Source organism: Centruroides vittatus, unplaced genomic scaffold (assembly GCF_030686945.1).
Source record: "Centruroides vittatus isolate TY-2023 unplaced genomic scaffold, ASM3068694v2 contig_1154, whole genome shotgun sequence".
Taxonomy (NCBI): Eukaryota; Metazoa; Arthropoda; class Arachnida; order Scorpiones; family Buthidae; genus Centruroides; species Centruroides vittatus.
Window position 1 is genome coordinate 2,290,668 of NW_027120741.1, and position 20,490 is coordinate 2,311,157.

Sequence of the window (20,490 nt, forward strand, 5' to 3'; positions counted from 1 at the left end):
CTGGCCAACTTACATAGGCATTAATGTTAAAAAACTCTGGTTTACTCAACACTGTTTAACTCATCACCACTGGATAAATCGACATACTTTTGCTGTCCCACACACGTTTAGATGTCTGATAAGTCGATTCCCTCCTGAAAAAAATGAGTTCACACCACATTGTGCAGTGTGAACTCATTAACTGAAAAACATTTCAAATGTGTTTAAAACATTTTGTTTTTTTCTTTAATGAATAACATTTTAATCCAGTGTAGCTGCATATAAATTGTTTTTCAGGCAATTATCACATCAAAATATGGCCATCTGACTGGAAGATGGTGTACTGTGATTCAGCAGTCTCAACACTTTCTTCTGTTCACTGGCAGTTTAAGAATGAAGCACAAAGCACTATTGCAGGTACTACTGTTCATTCAGTGCTGTAATGTTCAGCTTGTATGCAGCTGCTTGTCCATGATAATCTTTCACATGCAATTCTCTATACAGTGGAACCTCGGTATACGTTCGCTTTAGAATATGTCCAATTCAGAATATGTCCTGTTTCGACAAAACAAATTTTGCTCGGTATATGACTTAATTCAATTATATGCGCCATCTACGAACAAGTAGCACTATCGGTGTACTAGACCAGACTAGACGTTCGCGGTCCCACGGTTTATAACTTTGTTAAATTTCTTCTGATTTTAATTTGTAAGTAAAATTTTATTATTTTTATTAATCATGAATTGCAAAAAGGCAAATGAAAAGCAACAGAAAACTAAAAAAAATGACTAGAATCACAATGGAACTGAAAAAAGAGATTGTTGAGAAATATGAAGGTGGCATGGGTGTTCGAGATTTAACTGTTGCATACCGTATTCCGAGAACGACGATATCGACAATCGTGAAAAATAAAGACATTATTAAATCTGCTAACGTTGCGAAAGGGGTTTAATCAATTTCTAAACAGATTATTAGTATTAAGGAGAGTTTGATTTGATTTGATTTTGATTTAATGATTTAAATAATATAATACAATATACTGTAATAACTTTAAAAATCTATAATAAAATTTATTTTTTTATTAATGTGCTCAAACAGTGTTTAAATTATTTTACAACCCCATTAATATATCATATCAAGAGGGTTTTTTTTACATGAGAACGGATTAATCATTTTTACATTACTTCTTATGGGAAAGGTTGGTTTGGTATACGTCCTATTCGGTATAAGTCCAAACATCAGGAACGGATTAAGGTCGTATACCGAGGTTCCACTGTAGATGAATATTCTAACATTATTGGATGTTCCAATGGCTTGTGAGACATTCTGAATGACATTTTTCATGGATGTTTGACAGATGGATGAGTGTGACATCTTTACACTCATTCACCTGACATCTGCCACAGACCTTGTTTCCCCATTTAGTCAGTTCATGAGGTTTCCCCAAACATGCTGCACTGCATAGGCACTAGTTGCTTTCCATTTCTGAAAGTACATTGTTAACATTAAACTTTGGCAGATCCAAAATTACTGAGGTGGCCCATACTGATTGCTTGTTCAGATATATTTCCACCATTACCTGCTGTAGGAAGTCTGTCAACCCTGCATCACACACAATCCTGATGGTATCTGTAATGGGTACTGTCTACTATATCTATATGATACTCTTCTTTATATTTGATGCCCACAGTTCCCTGACCCATCTGCATATCCCATTCACCTGACAACATAGGATCAGTGGGTGTCTCATACTTTTATCAACATAGTATAAAATCAAAGCAGCTAACTAATTGATTTCAAGAAAGTGCAATAGAATGCCAGTGAGAGTTTAAAGTTTCATTTGTATTCACAAATGAAAATTAACTCTGATTTATTTGCACAATGAAACCTAAAAGCTGGAAATATTGGATTCATCTTCTAAAATCATTTGAGAATTCCAAAAGATGAATCAAATTAGTAATTTCATGAAAAGCAAAATAAAAAAAATAAAAAAATAAAACAGATGAAAATTAAAGTACAGTAAATCCTCAATTTAACAAACCCCAATTTAATGAACTTTGGATTTAACAGGAAAAATTTAAACCTTTTTTATTTGCAAATAGGTCATACTAAAAGTGTGAATAGATGAGTAATTAAGTATAAAGTATTCAATGTATATTATATTATAACATTATTTTATTCATACTTATACATTATAACAATATTATACATCTTGTGCATTTTAAGTTTGTTATTAATACATGTTTTTAATATACAATTTAATGGATTCTTGGAAATAGCAGACATCCCTTCCCCAATTAATCTGTTAAACTGAAGGTTTACTGTATTAATATTTCTCAAATTTCATAACATAAAATCACTCACTTTATCACTGTAATAGTTATCAACTGTATCACAATTAAAAAATATACATACAAACTTTAAAAAATAAAATAATTTTGTCACTCAGAAAAAAATTTAGTAATAACACCACAATAAACTAGAGAAAGCTTGAAAAATTTCATTTTCATTACAAAATGCTATAAAATTTACACAATAGGAATAAATAGATTATATTCAAAAATCTCCAATAACTAAAACTTTCTTTTGAATAAATGCATCATCCTTGAAAGAAATACACACATATATCTTTCCTTCACTCTCTATAGTGTTGATCCCAAATTAAACATTCATATTTTTATTTATAACTCTTCAGTCATTTAGATTGTTTTATTTTCTAGTTAGTTTATATTATATAAATATATTTCTTGCTTTTTGAATTAATTAATTCATAAATTAAAAGATTACTATATCATAAAAAAATCATTTAATTATATAATTTAATATTTGATAATGCCACGACATTTTAAATACCAAATTAGCACTTAGTTTAAACAAAATTATAATTTTATCATCATCGAATATATGATAAAGTATATTTTGATTGTATGTTCCTTGAAACTTATGTTCTCAATGGTAATTTTATGCTATCACAGGAACACACTTCTTGATGAAAAAGTGGATTTTTATTTTCTATAATTTACAAAGGATATGCAGTTGGTTGGTTGATTTTTGTTTTTTGGTGCAAGAGCCATTTCAGGTCTTATGCACCTCTTCAGTTCTTATTATGATAATGGTAAAACTAAAAATATAATTACAGTGACTACTGGAATAACTAATTTTTAAAAATGTGGGGGTAGGAAATTTTTATTTTTACAGTTTTACTTTCCTACCCCCACATTTTTAAAAATTAGTTATTCCAGTAGTCACTGTAATTATATTTTTAGTTTTACCATTATCATAATAAGAACTGAAGAAGTGCATAAGGCCTGAAATGCATATCCTTTGTAAATTATAGAAAATAAAAATCCACTTTTTCATCAAGAAGTGTGTTCCTGTGATATGTTCTCAATAGCAATTTTATGCTAGGTTCCCAGGAACATACTCCAATTGAGAGAACAGTAAGCAATCAAGTACAGTGGAACCTCGCTTAACAAGCAAATCAAATTTTTAAAAACATGACTCGCTTAACGAGTGAAGGTTTCCATAATGAGTGACGAGGAGAGGGGAATTCCCAGATTGTGCACAAGCGCCATCATGCTATTATCTGTGATTGTTTTCTGCAAATCAAATTTGCATTCTAGGTTGGTTCATTTCATGCTAGAAGAAATGATGATGATGATTCATGCTCCTTAACAATGTATATTGTATAATTTTCTTTGAATAAACATTATATGTAAAATGCCATATTTACTCGCATATAAGATGATCTGACATATAGGACAAGATCAAAATAAATAAAATTAGATTTATTAATATAATTATAATTTTATTTCGTTTAATCACAAATAAATTATCATCAGATGCACATATTAAGGCAAACAACCATGTTTTCTTGACACTATCACCTTTTGTCTACTCAGACTCATCCTCGAAGCTTCGTTACAATTCTCCTTTTTTTCACTTTTACTCCACAAAGCATCGTCCTCTGATCCATCGAGTGAATTTAAAATGTAGTATTTCCTGAATAACTGCTATCAGCTTTTGAAGATTGCTTTTCCATGCACCTGATACCCATGTCACAAACGAAAAGACTATAATGCACATGACAGGAAAAAGTTTATTTTTAATGATTCACAATGTAAAAATATTCATTAAAAATACCAATTTAACAAATATGAAATAACTACATTTATAATCATTGCTAAGTGACCAGCTATTTTCGGATCATCTCTTTAAAAGTGACATTCATCTTGACCTCAATAGCACTCTGCTATAATGGTAGCATGAACTATACACAGTTCACAAAAATTTTTGCAAAAACGCAAAGGATCCTTCGCTCGCACGTATAGGACAACCTAGGTTTTTGAAGCAGTGAAAAATGAATAAAAACGTCTTATACGCAAGTAAATATGGTATTTGGGTATTTTTTTTGGCATGGAATGCATTATCATATTTTACATTAATTTCTATGGGAAAAATTGTTTCACTTAACGAGTGTTTTGCATTATGAGTAAGGTTATGGAATGAATTATGCTCGTTAAGCACGGTTCCACTGTATATTTTGATTCTTTTTGTAATCATATTACTGAAAGAATCAAAATATAAATTAATTTCATGCATTATTACATATAATTTGTAAAAACATTTAAAAATTTACAAATCAGAAATTTAAAAAAATTGCCAAAAGTGAAAACCAATGATAAAAATAGTTTAAAGCATTAAATGAGTATTTATGTAATAAGCAAGTAACTTTGATCAACACATTAGCACTTCTTTTAAGTGTGAGCTTTAGTGTGATGCTCTGATTCTTTTTGATGATTTCAAAGGAATCAAAAAGGACCAGAAAAGTTAAATTTTTTAAATAAAAATAACACCCCAATACTGGTAAATATTAATCTGAGATCCACTATTTCATAACATTTTTTCTGTTTTAAAAATGAACAGAAACATTCACTTCTTTTCTATTGCTGGTTCTTTGGTTTGTGAAGTAATGGATCTCAGATAAGTTTTTAAACTATGAAAAAAAAATATTTTGTAATTTTACCTGAAAATAATTGAATCAAGATCAAATGGATATTCAATAATACCAGTTGTGGGCACTCTTACTCTGAGAATATCTTGTTGAGTGGGAAGGTAATCTTGAGCTGCTATTCTATCAATATCACTCAAGTAGCTTTAAAAAAATTTTTTTAATTACATAAATTTTAATAAATACATTGAAACGTTTTATAAATTATTTATTTTATTTTAAAAATTCCTCTAATAATTGTATATAAAAATCAAATTTGTAAACATGTAGAATTAGTTATTTTATACTTTCCAGATATTTTTAGAATACATTAAAATTATAAAATAAAAATCATTTACTATCAAAACAAAGAAATTAACAAAAGCAAATAATGTTAAAATATTTAAATCACAAATAATTCTGTCTACCCAAATGTTTTTTGATACATCTCATACTAAGACCATCACTAGTAACAATTCCCAAAGACTGAAGGTTATTCTTCATTCAAATTGAACTATTGATGATATGAAGATCATATTTTAGAATTAAATTTAATAATTTATAATATTCTGGAAGAAGACTGCTTGTTAAAATTTGGACTTAAATTGTTTATATAAACACAATTTATACTATGCAATTTTTCACTTTGAATATTTATCCACAAGTTTCCAGAGAAGGTTCATATATTAATACTTTTCCATACTGTAGTGCACCCACCATGCCACCATTAAGATACTGTAAGAATTATGGAACTGCAGAACAATAGAATTGAGAATACAACTGACTTTGAAATGACTAATAGAAATTCATTCATAATGCCCACTTATTTAGTAATTGTTAGGGTTTTCATATATTAAATTATAAAGAAAATATTTTCAATTGTTTTTATAATTTTTTTTTTCTTTATGTTAGAAAAGGCATTGTTTTTCATCAGGATAATACAAGACTGCACACATCTTCACAAACATGCCAAAAATTAATGGAACTAGGCTGGGATGTTTAACCCCACCCCCATACTCATTCGACGTTCCCCCATCAGACTACCATTTGTTCCATTCTCTGCAGAATTCCCTGCATGATAAAACTTTGATACTTTGGAAGCTTGCAAAAACCATGTGAATTAGTTTTTTCGTGAGAAAAACTGAAAAGTTCTATGAAGAGGGAATGATGAACCTGCCCTATAGATGGCAACACATCATTAAAAACAATGGTGCATACATAATAGAATAAAAGTATATTTTTAGTTTTAAAACAATTTCTTTTATTTCTCTTAAAAATCGCTATGAACTTTCCAAACAAAGTAATACATTAACAAGCTCCAAAACAGAGTGGCCACATTTACCTGCATACACCTAGTTAAATATTTGCATTTAAATCATACAACAGTTATGTCAGCACAAACATGCAGGCTCTTGCATGTGTCAAAATCCATAAAGCTGGCAAATATACCCTACTGTGGACCAAGCTAGGTCAGCCACAATAACCTTAGAAAAACATATACATGAATTTTTAACAGATCACCTCAAAGAATATAAACATACCATTTTCAATTTCAATGAGCTCATAGCTAAGTTAGAAGAGATCACATTAACTGATTGTGAATATATAAAGGTTTTAGACTTTCGATCAATAAATCCCTCTGTTAAATTAGAATCATGCTTTTGTGCTCTATGAGACTTCTTCTTTCAGAAAGTACCACCCTCACCTGTTTACCACTGACAACTCTTAGAATTAGCATATCTAATGTGTTACATGTCATTCTTCACCTTTAACAACCAAAGTTGCCTGCAAAACAGAGATGTTCCAATGGATAGCCCCCTTTCAGGCAACTTATGTGAAATGGTAGTGAAGACATTAGAAAACAAAATTTTAAACAAAATTGAGCAAAATATTCTATTATACATACACTATGTTGATGACATCTTAATCATATGGAGATCTAAACCTAACATACAGAATATATTACAAGAATTCAATAATAATCCCTATGGCATTACATTAAAGCTAAAGCAAGAAAGTGAAACTGAGGTAAGCTTCATAGACCTCCATATTCAATTCAAAAATGGCAAAATGTTCACCAATACACCATAAACCTAATCAACACCCTCTTTTTATAACTTCAAAATCTAATGATCCCTTTATTTATAAGGTAGCAGCATTTAGGGTGCTAATAAAAAGAGATTATAAATACATTGCTCTAATATCAAAGACACTAAGCAAGAATTAGAACATCTAAAATGTACAGCAACAGAGAATAGTTAGTGGTAAACTAATACCTACATTATTAGCATGTTACGAAGAAGAGAACATTAAAAAAATATCAGCTAGAAACTTAGGAGCGCAACCACAAACGAAAATTCAAAATTGTAAACACACATACATACAAGAAAGACATCAGCCGAACACAAAGTGTTTAGCCGGCAAAAAAGAGGGTAAGGGAAAGGGGGAAGAAGGAGGGAAAGGAGATAGACAATAGAGAAAGGTATGATCCCTCTGAATGACATACATAAGGCTACAGTGCTCTCAAGAGCCCCACTAAGGGATATGAATGCAAGTAAATGATGGAACATTGTATGCACATGAATGAGTTGGTGCAGGTTTCAAGGCCAGTTGTACCCTTCAAGAATAGCAGCTCTCATTAAACTATCCCTACTGTGACCTATTGCAAACACACAGTAGTAGACTATGACCTCAGATTGAATAAAACTTAAATATCATAGCAAAACAATTAAATACCAGTTTAACCTATAAATGCAACCCAACTGCATACAAACTACTCAACAACTGTAAGAATAAGATTGAAAATAGCAAAACTCCTGGGGTATATTCCATACTACTGTATGACAACAGATTCGATAAATTCTAACATATATAGGCTGAAAAAACAGCAACAAAGACTCATAGAGTATCAATGTGATATTAATAAAAACAAATACATTACAGCTCTATTTACTATTCTAGCACAATATTGCAAGTGATCAAAGGGTATCTCCATAATGAGCAGAAGCTCAGCTTTTAAAATGCATATTTGATAATCATAAACTAAGAATCATGGAGGCATTTGAAATATTTGCTGCAACACTTAAAGGAAGCTGCATTAACAGTAAAGAATCTTTATCCATATCCAAAACATGGCAATTTATATGGGTTTATTGAATAACCCCTTAAAAAAATAAAAGCAACCAACAATACACGAAATAATAGCAATTTACATCTGACCAAATAATTTAATTTATTAATTTTTCAGTTATATTATTTATTCATAATTATTCATTTAATCTGTTAAAACTATACTAATCTCTATATAAATATAGTATATTTTAATTCAAAGACAATTACATCAAACAAAAACAATGTTATTCCAAACTTTGAATCTGCTATACAGTAGATGTTCAATATAGAATTCTGCTTAACCTGACACAGGCCACAGAAAGTAGTAAAAAATGTTCGTTTTTAATCATTAAATTGCTGGAAAGTGAGAGAAAGGTGTAAATTTTAGCATTTAGAAGATAACTTGTTAATTCTAAAGCTGGAACTATGATTACCAAGAAATGCTTAATTATACAAGTCTTGACTCTTATAATTATTTTTCAACTGGTAAAGTAGATGAAATTTTAATTAATAAACTGTCACAAAACATTTGTTTCCTTAAAAAAAAAAAAATGTAGAGCCATCACAAACCCTATCTGCAAGTAATCATCCTGTACAGACTTTTATGTCTAATGATGACAAAGTTATTTATCTTGCTGGATGTACGAGCATAGTTGGTTACCCACTCTCTTCTTAAATTTTCATTATGTGGAAATGAATGAAACTGGAATGGTTGAACACATGGACAATTTCAATGCATCATGTTTTCATGTATATCACATACAGTTTCAAACCATTTATAAAGAACCCTCTGGCTATTATGGCAGCCTACCACTGCACAATATTCATCTGAACTAGTTTTATAAGGCATGTCGCCAATAAAAAACTAAAAATTGCAAACCTACACTGAAAACTTGAGTATCTTACTGACTGCCAAGTCATATGCCTTCATATGGCAGCATTCAAAAACACTGGAAACTTGTGAGTAAACTAAAGAATTTCAAATATTCAAAATTTACAATATTTTGTATGTTTATACAACATTTATGTTTTTATGTATGTAAACAGACACACTCACTCAAAATCTAATGACTGTAATTTTGTGTGAATACATGGCAGCCTATATCCTACAAAAAATTGCAAGAGTGGATACAAAAACTTCACATCACTAAAGGTGAAAATGTCTATTCACTGAACATATTGTGGAACATAGATTGATTATTCTTATTTAAATAGAAAAAAAATTTTGACATTCATATATAATTGACTGGATATTATTAGTCAATTTCTTGGTTAGTATTTGTTGTAACAAACTAACAAAACATTATTCAATAAATCATAATCTTAAAAAGGATTCAACATGTAAATAAAAATACAATCATTAAATTTGTATATGTATGTATGTATGTATATATGTATTAAAAACAAAATGTTCTGTCACCACTGCCAAAATAATGTAAATTTAAAAATAAATTTGATTTACAATTTGAAAACTAACTTAAACAACTTTTAAAATTTTTTTAAAAATGTTTTAATTTTCAATTGATTTGACAATTGTATGGAAAATTTTACTTTTATAATTATGTACAAATATATTATCATCTACAGTTAATCTGTTGTATTGCAATTTAACATTTTTAGCCCCTTTGAAATGCATTTCTTTACCATAGAACCTTAATTTGTTTTTGATAGTTCTAGTAATCATTGAATAATTATCATTAATGAATATATTTAAACCTTTTAAATTACTAATATTTTTATATACTTTTACTGTAACCTTTAAATTATCATTAGATTTTAACCTTAAATAAACAATCATCCATTTTGTCATTATCCTCTAAGTCTCTAGATTACATTATTTCTTCTTTCTTTATCTTCTAATCTCATTAATTTTTTTATAATTCTCCTTGCTTCCAATTATTTTTCTTACATTTTATGGTGATAAGTCTTGAGATAGTGGTGTAAAAGTTTTCCTTTTCTGAGACAGAAACTGACATTTTTCAAGAAGAGAACAAAAATAAGTCAAATCACAATAGAGTACAAAATTCTCACCAATGCCACAATGGTCAAATAGCACCATCACATCTCTAATTTGAGCCACAGTTGTTAAATACAATAAGTTGTTAAATAGGATTCCTCTCTATTCCTTTCAGTTTGCTTATCAACATGGCAAGTCTTGTAAGTCTGCTTTTTGCAACTTAGTTTTCCAAATTGAGAAAACCCTGGATGTCAAGGAAATTGCATTAACTGCCTTTCTTAATATTGAGGATGTTTTTGGTAAGACCCCCTCAACACCGTCAAATATGCTAAACTTGAGCTTGGTTTTAAACCTTGCTCTCATTTGCTGGATTAATTTTATGTTTTGCCATCACAGTACAGTATTCTGTTTTGGAACTTCTCTAAGAGCATCTATTGTGCAAGACTGCTGTCAAAGTGGTGTTCTTTTATCCTTGCTGTAGTGTCTTGTTATGGATATCTCTTGAGGAACTTAACAGTTCTTCATTGTATGCCCAGAAATATGCAGACAATATCTTTCTACTTTGTACTGGAAAATTTTCTGGCACTCTGTCAGGTTTCCTTCAAAGTGGCTTGACTTATGAGAAGCTGGTGCAGATGTAACAGCTTAAGCATCAGTCCTGATAAAACTGTTATTGTTCCTTTACTCTGAGAATTTTTCCAAGCCCCTTCTCTGTTTTCCTCTTCAGTCAAGTACCTTGAGTTATTACTTGACTCTAACCTTCTATGGATTTTATACTTTGAAAAGGTGTAGACAAGGCCAAACATATCTAGTTATGAAGGTTACTTTTGACAAATCTTGGGTCTACAATTTCATGTGTTACTTTAGATTTTTAATATAATACTTTAGCCCATAATACTATGCTGCTTTAATTTGGTGGTCTAAGGTGCTTTGCAAAAACTGTCAGAAAAAGTTGGAAAGTTTGCAGTTTACCCAATATGCCTAGCTATTACTGGGGCTATGTTTATGATCCTGGGTAGTTCACTTGAGATCCTTCTAGGCCTTCTTCATTTGTTTATTCAGGCTGAGGCAAGGAAGATCCTCTACAGGCTCAAGAGCAATGGCCAACTTATTTTTAGACCATGATCTTTTTTGGTCATTTGGCTTTATTGGGACACAATGATGAAGACATCTTTTTGATAAATTCTAGTTTATAATTTAACAAAATATTGCCTTGGTTTATGTTTGACATATGCTATGGTCTTCTTTCCTATTGGTCTGGTTTACTAATAGTGGCACAGGAACTGGCATTTTTGGAGAATAATCAGGGGCATGCAGAATTGCTAGCTATTATTTAGTGCATTTGCACTATTTTATGTAGTTTTTCTCTTAATAAGTTTCTCTCTACTACTGAAAACTGGATACATATTTAACATAAAATAACACCTTTAATACCTTAGATCTCCAGTACAAAACAATAATAAAACTGATTGATGTTTTTGATTTAATATGAAGATCTTTTTCAAGTCAATTAATGTTCCAATACTTGGAATGCAAAATGATTGTTCATTTTGCATTCCAAATATTGTTTCTGACAGATGGCTACCTTGATGACATTTGATTTTTGTCACATTACTTCAGCACCTGTTGGGAAATGCTGTTTGTATCTCCATGAACAGGCTACCCACATCAGGACTTTTCTCTTGTGGGAGACAGGATATAATGGATAACACTGGCAATAGAAGTAGGAGGATACAAATGATCTAAATAAATCTCATTTTGAAGTACAAAAAATCAAAGTATAAGATATTACAAAGACCAGTAAAATACAGTATGATCAAATTTTAATAAATAAAACATTATATATAAGATATTTGATTTAATATTATCAACATTTTTATTGTCTAGTAACTTTAAACATTATTTTTCTAAAAGACTGAAATAGCATTATTGGTTTTTCTGTGTTTTAAGAAACTATTTTAAAAGTGGGCAGTTGTATAGCCTAAAAAGGAAGGTCCAGCTGTCTACGATTTTGTTCTAGAACACTAAATAAAAATGGTGATTGTCTGAAATATTTTTAGAGCGACTTTGTCTTCAATTTGTACAAAAATAATTTATTCATCTGACGAAAATACAAAATTAGTTTTACATTTAAAAAAGTTCTTAAACACCTTTAACTAAATTATTTATATTTTTATATTTTATGACTATTTTGATTCTACTTCAAATCAGTTACAAGACACTATGTTGAAATTTCTCATAATGATAATCCTCAGCTTGTACTGTAAAGTTGAAAATCCTCATTATAAAATTTATATAAAATATCAAAAGCAGCAAAACTGACAATATTCATCAAACATAAATATCAAATATTTATAATTAAATCTAAATTTCATTCTAAAGTTTTTGAAAAATTATCAAACAATAAGGAAAACTTACTATTTTGCTGAATCTGTGAGTTGATATTCTCTCCTTCTGTCATAACATTCTTGTATTCCTGAATCTGCCCAAAGGGATTTAATTGCATCCACATATGGCTTATCAAATGTTGTAACTGTTTCATAGTCTACAGTTCTTACTAATTCACCATTTTTCTAAATAAAAGATTTAAAAAAAAAAAAAATTGAACAAAAAAAGGAAATAAACTGTCATTCTCTTATAATACTTAAATACAATAATGAACTAACTTCGTAACAAACAAAATGTTGCCCTTCTGCTTACAGGTGTCATAAAAACTTTCCTTACTATAAAGTAAGTGTTTTTCTGATTTTCTCTGTCTTTAGAGTTCAAAAATAAACCAAATTCCAATTTGAATGTTTTATTGTGTGTAGAATACTTCTTCAAAATTCAAACCTAATTATTTGTGCAGTCATTCTATAACAGCTTGTCATCTAACTCTGTTTTTTCATTTCCAACTTCTTTCCTGTTTCTTTTTATTTTTCATTATCTATTTTCCTGCAGACAATAATGCATCTACATCTTTTACAATAAATCACTTAACTATTCAAACCTTCCTATACATATCTACCTCTTCTGCCATCTGCATATTGTAGCACTTTGCAGCTATTATATATATATTTTTTGTTTGTTTGTTTTATTTTATATTTTTGTTTTTTGTTTATGTCGTGTCGCGTGTATGTTTTTGTACGAGTCCTTTTTGTTTCCTTCCGTGATACCACCAATTACATGCTGGCTGGGCTTTCGTTGTGATGATTGGCCCGTCGTGGGGTCATGTGGGGCGGAGTGACGTCGGCTAGCGGGAAGTTATAAAAACACATGTAACCCATGTACGGGAGTTTTTTCTTTTTGTCCTTTGACTGCCTCTTGAGGACTTTTGTTGGTTGGCAACCTGAAGACGTGGCGGGCCGTTAGAAGAAGAAAGCGGAGGTAAGAGGATGAACGCAGGATAGGTGAATTACGGCACTGAAAGGGAATCGACTTCCATCAAAGGAATTACACGAAATGAATAAGGGATTACCGGCTAACAACGAGGAGGACTAACTGTAGTATCACCGTTGTCAACGATTTTTGTATTACAAGAGAAAGTTTGTATATTTAGTCGTAATAATTGTCGGGTAAAATAGGGCTTCGCGTAGAGAGAAGGAAACTTAGGAGGGTGATAATCGGACAGTATTAAGATTGTAACGCGATCAGATTCCAGGACTGAGTCGTATATCGATAATTAATTGTGTTTTTCGTCTCCAATAAACCTTTGTTTGTTCAATTACATGCTTCCACTGACTATTCATTTCCACTTTTTTGGGTGTTATTCCCTTTCTTTCAAACCCGCAGACCACATGCTTGCGGAGTTCACAATATTTACATCTTCATTAACTGATGATGATACTTTTGGTCTATGAAATCTTACTTACACCTCTTTATTGTACTGTATATTATAGTATTCAGTGCTGTATTCTCCTACCTCTATATATATCTTCATGTTCCTTTATCCTCGTTCCTAAGTTCTATCATTTAATTAAACCAGTTGGCATTAATCCTTAAAATGACCAAATTTACAAATGCTATTTGTTAAAGACTTACACTCCAACTTTTACAAACACAGTGACTTCTTTTCAGCAGGAATAAAATGTGATAAAGGTATATTTGTGAATCTTGGTTAATAATGTTTACTATAGTAATTTATTATTATTAATAATTACTAATGTTAAATAAGAACTAATAATAAAACTAATTTTATTGAATTCAAAGCAACTTTGAAACTAATTTGGCATCTAATATTTAAAAACAATTTTTACCTAAACCAATTTCAAGAATTTCCAGCTTTTGCAAGCACTAACTAACTCGTAAAGCCGGAAAATAACTCAGTAAACTATATTTAAACTTTCCTTTATTGTTAGGATCAATGACTATATTGACTATATTTATATTAAATAGTTCTTGAAATTTTGGATCATTGAGTTACTGATAGAGTTTCTATACATCTGCAGACACAGATTACAGAATTTTTAAGAAATATTTAATACATTTAAACTGATTACAATTCAAGTTTTGTTCATATTAAATGAATAATTGTTCCTATTACTTTATATTAATATCAGTAACAGTAACATCGGTATGACATCATAATTTTTTTAACAGGGAATTAAACTACATGTATGCACTTCTTAAATTTTCATGCTTATATTTTGATGAAAAACTATTTTATTGTGAGAACTTAACTTGACAAAAATTTTTGGATGGGAAAAAATTGATTTTTTTTTAAAGTAAATCTTTTAAAATTCTTCCCAGCAAAAACTTTATTGTTGGAGGATGTGATTATATTTTTCCCATGAACTTGCTTCCTTGTCCAGAGATGACACATCTTTTGAACGTGCGTCATCAGGAACTTAATGAAAAAAATTGCTATTGGACACAGACTTTAAAATTTCCAAAATAGGACAAGAGCAGTGAAGGGGAGACCCCTCCCCATTAAAAAACGGGATTGATGACGACAGGGGTTGTTTGTTGATCACCTCGAGTTGGACAGTAAAGGTTTGCTATCCCATCGGGCATCGGGATTGAGGTTCACTATATCATCAGAAGGAAGAGTTGCTATCTCACCAGAGTCCAGCCTGACCTTCTCGGACAGTTCTCCCACCAATTTTGGATATTGATCAGATTATCAGATGGATATTATCTTACTCTAGAAAACATCCCTGAAATTCCCAGGAAAGGACAATCTACCAAATCTACAGAACTGAAGCATCCACCATCAATAAGGTATCTATCTACGTCACATTCGATTGTAAACTCTCTCTCTCTCAGTTAGGGATCCGATATAATTAAGAATGCTATACTGAAAGTTTGAATATGTATATAGGTGTAAATAAGTCAATACAATAAAACAGGTAAAATATTCAAAATTGTGGTGGTTGAGTGCACTTTTTGTCTCCGGATACTCTGTTTCTCAGACCATCTCTATCCCGAATCTGACCACCTACAAACGCAACTGCTCGCGTGTGAACGAATCGCCATTGCAATTTGTGTGTCTGTAAAACACAATGGTGTCAGTCCTGACAGGGCATCAAGAAGGTGCCGACTCTTTGGTCACATTATTTTCATCAAAATATATATTATATTTTTGTCCACTTTGAATGTTATTGTGAACTAGGACTTGTTATACTGAGGGAAGAGAAAAGCACAATTTCCAATTAAAATATATTTACTGTAACAATCTTGATTATGTATCAACATCAACATATATATTTCTAATTATATGCAAGATATATTCATTATATGAGCTGTTGATTTTAAAAGCGGGCAAGTCCATTTTGTGAAAAAAATAGTTAAAGCTAATTCTTATTTACAAATTAACATAAAATTTGTTTTTAATCAATCAATTTCTTTAATATCAGTATAAATTTGTTACTAGTAATTTATATTGTCAATGATATTTACAGTGAGTTGATTTTGAAAGTGAGACAAATCCACTCTAAAGAAAAATATGAGGATATGATGGATTTATTACCCTATGTACTGTACCACCCATTTATCATAAATACTTTAAAAATCTGCACCATCTAACTAAGAAATATAATTATATGCATGCAACTTATTACTAAATATCTTTTATTATTTTCTCCACTTTTTCCTATAAAATTAAATTTATTTTTTATTTCATTGTAGCTTTTCGAAAAAGTATGAAATACTGAAATAGAATAAATAAATAAATAAAATATTCAATTTTTTGTTATTATAACTATATTCCATTCAAAGAAACGCAACGTTTTCAACAAATCATTGCTTTTAAAAGTGAGTCAAGTCCATTGGCACATACTAAAACCATGATTTTTTTCACCTAATGCAGATAACCATTATTACATATTAAATTTACACGAAATAAAACTAAAAAAATATAAAATAAGTCTATTACTATTTACGAATATTTTAAAACTCATTCAAATGCAAACCATTAAATATCTAGCAACAACATAAAATGGGCTTGCCCACTTTCAAAATCAACAGCTCATATAATTTATATTAAGAGTGTTTAGTAATAAAAAAAATAAAAGTAATGCCCCATCAATATTCAATTTTAACATTAAATGCTAAAGTTTTTAATATAAAACAAACAATATTTTTATCTATCATTTCAATTACAAATTGGCTTTGATATATCATTATGAATATCATTTCAGTACTACTTTTTTTTTAAATTTGCAAATTAAAATTATTTTACTGCATTTCTTTAAAACAGTTTAAATTAATATTTAAAATAATGCTTAAGATAAATCTTATTTAAATTTTTAAAAACAACTTACATGGTTCCTAGGATCTTTATATGGGATTTTTAACATATCCATAGCTTTAATCATACTCTGCATTGCCATGAATATATTTTGATACACAAGCTTAATAAATCCCTTTTTATCTTCATCAGTATATCCAGATCCATGGATAATCCTCATCTGTTTAATAAATGTACTTTTACCAGATTCTCCAGTTCCTATCATAAAAAAATATTTCAAATTAACTTTTTAATTTAAAACATCATAAGTTTAGTAAATAACATGAAAAATTATTAAAAGTAAACTTCTTCAATAAGCTATTAACAAAGCATATAAAACCAAAATTCTAAGAACAAAAAATACTTTAGTTAGATAATGGAAATTATTTTTTGGCTTAAAAATAATCAATTTTTATAAATTAACAACAATTTTTAAGTAAAATCACCAGACAATATTGAAAATTGTAATAAAAATATTTAATTTATAATCAATATATATTATAAAAGTAAGTGTATAATGTGCGTGCCCTAAAACTCAAAAACGAGTCCCGGTACGATCAAGGGAGTTATATGGTATGGTAGCCCTCTATCCTCCATCCATGAAGAAGGTTCCCATTTTTACCTGAAGGGCGTGCTGTTGAAGATATAAGGGCTGGAAATTTCGCCCTCTAGAAATTGCTAGAACAGTCCAGAACATTTGAGAGTATTCAAGAGCATTCCACAACATTCCAGAATGTTCCGGAACATTCGGGAACATCCCAGAACACTCGAATGTTGTGGAATGTTCTGAAACAATGTGGACCATTCGAAGCCTTTTTTGTATGGGCGGGACTACCCATTGGGGGGTGTATATAAAGCAAGATCCATTGTGGGTTCAAACGTCAATTTCTTATCAGTGCCGAAGGGAAGAACCGAAAAAGAAGAGAAAATTCCAAAGTAGTGCAGTGAGTGAATGAAAACAAACAGTGAAGTGTGAGTAGTCAAAGTGATACAGTGACAATATAATCCAGTATAAATGCCACGCATTAAATCGATGAGAAGCCAGTCTCTACATCTGGGTTAATATTTCAGCCGTTGTAAGATTTTTTCTTTATAGATGATTAGTTTTATGTATCATATTTCCATTTTGTTCATTTCTTCTTCGAGAATCTGAAAAGAATGTTTCGATTTTATGTATCATTACAAAGATAAACTTTATTATCGCTTACGAAAACCCATGAGAAATGTTTTTATTTAGAAACAAACATTGAATTTTCAAATGTCGACTCTATGTCCAAGCTAATGGCTGGAAAGGTACGGAAACTCGTTCTTTACGTAAGCGAGAGATTCGTTTATACGGAGTATTATTTACGCCGTAACCGACTGGATGCCAGAGTCTGCATGAGTGGAAATTAACCAGTGTAATCACTATGACTGGTGTACGCCTTCCTGTAAGAATGTAGCATATTTGACCAGATGTGATATATCTGGGCTTGGACGGCCCGGGATATAATTTTATAATTGAGATGAGTTGATGATAATAATAATAAGCGCAAAGCCCAAACAGTTAAAAGTTGAAAGTTAAAATTTGGTACGCAGTTAGGGTATGTACAAGAATGTACACTAAGAAGAGATTTTTGGAAATCCCCCCGCAGGGGAGAGGGAGATGCTTAAGAATTACCCTAAAGAACTTGGCTTCTACTGTACTATTTTAGATGCTGATTTTTGCGAGAAATGAAACATATTTTTAGACCCATCTAAAAATTCTCCAATACATTTAGAAAAAGGGGTAACCTAATTCTTGCACTCAGTAAAAATGGGTAAAATCAGCTATAATGTAATAATCTTAATCTTGGCTATGGTTACTTTTTGTCTGAGCAATGCCAGGCTCATCCGCTAGTCTTTAAATAAATCAAATATTGTCCAGAAAATTTAGCAATTTGCCAAACTTACGAATTTAGAGCTAAAATAAAAACTTTTATGGCAATTTTTATTAATCTAATTCTTATTTATGAAATAAGTTACACGTTATAATTACTTTGTATGGTAACCAAGTTTTTAGGCTTTCAGAGTGAGACACTTGTTCACTTGCTAAATGCATTATAATGGGTTGTAATGTGTAATGCATTGTAAATGCCTAATAAACTAATAAAGTAAGTCCGAATTTTGGCACCATAATGATGCTAAACATGCTGATGCTTGAGTAAGCAAGATGAGTAACCATCTTGCTTACTCAAGTGTGCATTCTTACTGATACAAGTGCATATGTTAAAATTCAGCCTACAGATCCTAGAGTAGCATCTCCACTGTTCCACATGTACTTCATTTTTTTAAAGCTAAGACTAGTGTCGAACTAGACTGTCATAAGTGAATATATTTTATACACTAGGTTGTTTCAAGTGCCACTATATAGGCTATCTATACATAATGTCTCACTCTACATAATCTAGAGTGAGCAGTAACTCACTCTAGATTATGTAACCCATAATTTGCAGTGGCATGTAATAGTTTCATCAAACCCAGGCACATTTAAATTAAGTAGCTCTATGTTCAGTGTTGACTTCAGATATTTTTCTTCTAGGAATTTTTGGAGAAATTGTTTTGTTTGATGGGATATAGCAACAAAACACATGGACAATCTGTCAAGAGGAAATGAATAAAAACTACTCCTAGGAGGGGCCCACCAGTGTCCAAGTGGATAAAAACCACTGAACATTAATAATTGGTCATGCATTTGTGCCTAACCAATGAGCTGATCATGTGGAGTTTTCTGGATTTTTTCAGGTGTCTAACACCTAAATCAGTTATTCCTGAACTTTTTCAAGCCACCACCACTTTGGTTCCATAAAGTTATACCCAACACCCCTAACCCATTTTCCCTTGTGTGAGAAAGGCTTGGAAATATTCTTACAAAAACTTTTCTATGAGTCTCACACTGTGTGTCCTTACCATATATTGTTCTCCACATCCGAAATGATTAAAACACAATGTTTCTTCTTATCCATTTTAAGAAAGGAAAGGGAAAGGTTGTCAGTGATCCCAACCTTTGCCAATGGTCACCATTGAATATCTTGCCTCCAGCATCCCCTTGTTGCCCAATTGCTTCTTTTTGCCTCTCTGGATTTACTCACCACCCACAGGGATGGTAGCACTTCCTTTAGGAACCACTGATCTAAATTGAGACCAGTTTTCCTCAAAATGTCCTTTTGGAAGGTTATATCCTATCAAATCAAAACAAACCACCCAGAAAAACAACTTTCTTTGGAAAACTGATCTGTATTTTGGTGTTAGACATTTGGAATTTTTCTAGATTTTCTTCACATGTCGAGCCTGTCAGTCAAATACTCATGACCAACTACCAGTTTTCAGTAGCTTCATCCATTCAGCCACTAGTGGGCCATGAACATTAAGAAAGCTTTTTTATTAAGCCCATCACAGATTTGACAATATCCACAATGGAGTAATTGAATGATGAGAAATGCAAGACCTGACATATCTGGGATGGACTGACTGTAAAAAAGTTCTTGGGTTTTTTCAGATTTAATTTGGGTTCCTCAGAGCCTAAGCTGATGCCTATGAGCCACCACAAACTATAGCTTTGCGAGAGCAAAACGTAGCAAACTGGTGCTAGCATACCTGATGACATCAAAGGCCCCACCCTTTCTTCATGTCTGAGTGGTTATCCCTTTGCTAACACAGTGATGCAAGCATGCGCTTGTTGTTGACAGAATTCAACAGATAGAGCAGTCGTGCTAGCAAGTGTGAGTG

The 20,490-nt window shown here is 31.0% G+C and overlaps 1 protein-coding gene across 3 annotated transcripts in view; it reads right to left on the reverse strand.

Annotated features, from left to right (window-relative positions):
• The window catches only part of LOC136979337 (guanine nucleotide-binding protein G(q) subunit alpha), a 110,766-nt gene that overhangs the window by 38,124 nt on the left and 52,152 nt on the right, over positions 1–20,490 (reverse strand). For all 3 annotated transcript variants that reach the window (XM_067275293.1, XM_067275298.1, XM_067275286.1), the window contains exons 2-4: positions 16,778–16,962; positions 12,456–12,610; positions 5,006–5,134 (exon numbers count right to left, since the gene is read on the reverse strand). In XM_067275293.1, the coding sequence (XP_067131394.1) occupies positions 5,006–5,134; positions 12,456–12,610; positions 16,778–16,962 (469 nt within the window). The remainder of the gene's footprint in view (positions 1–5,005; positions 5,135–12,455; positions 12,611–16,777; positions 16,963–20,490) is intronic.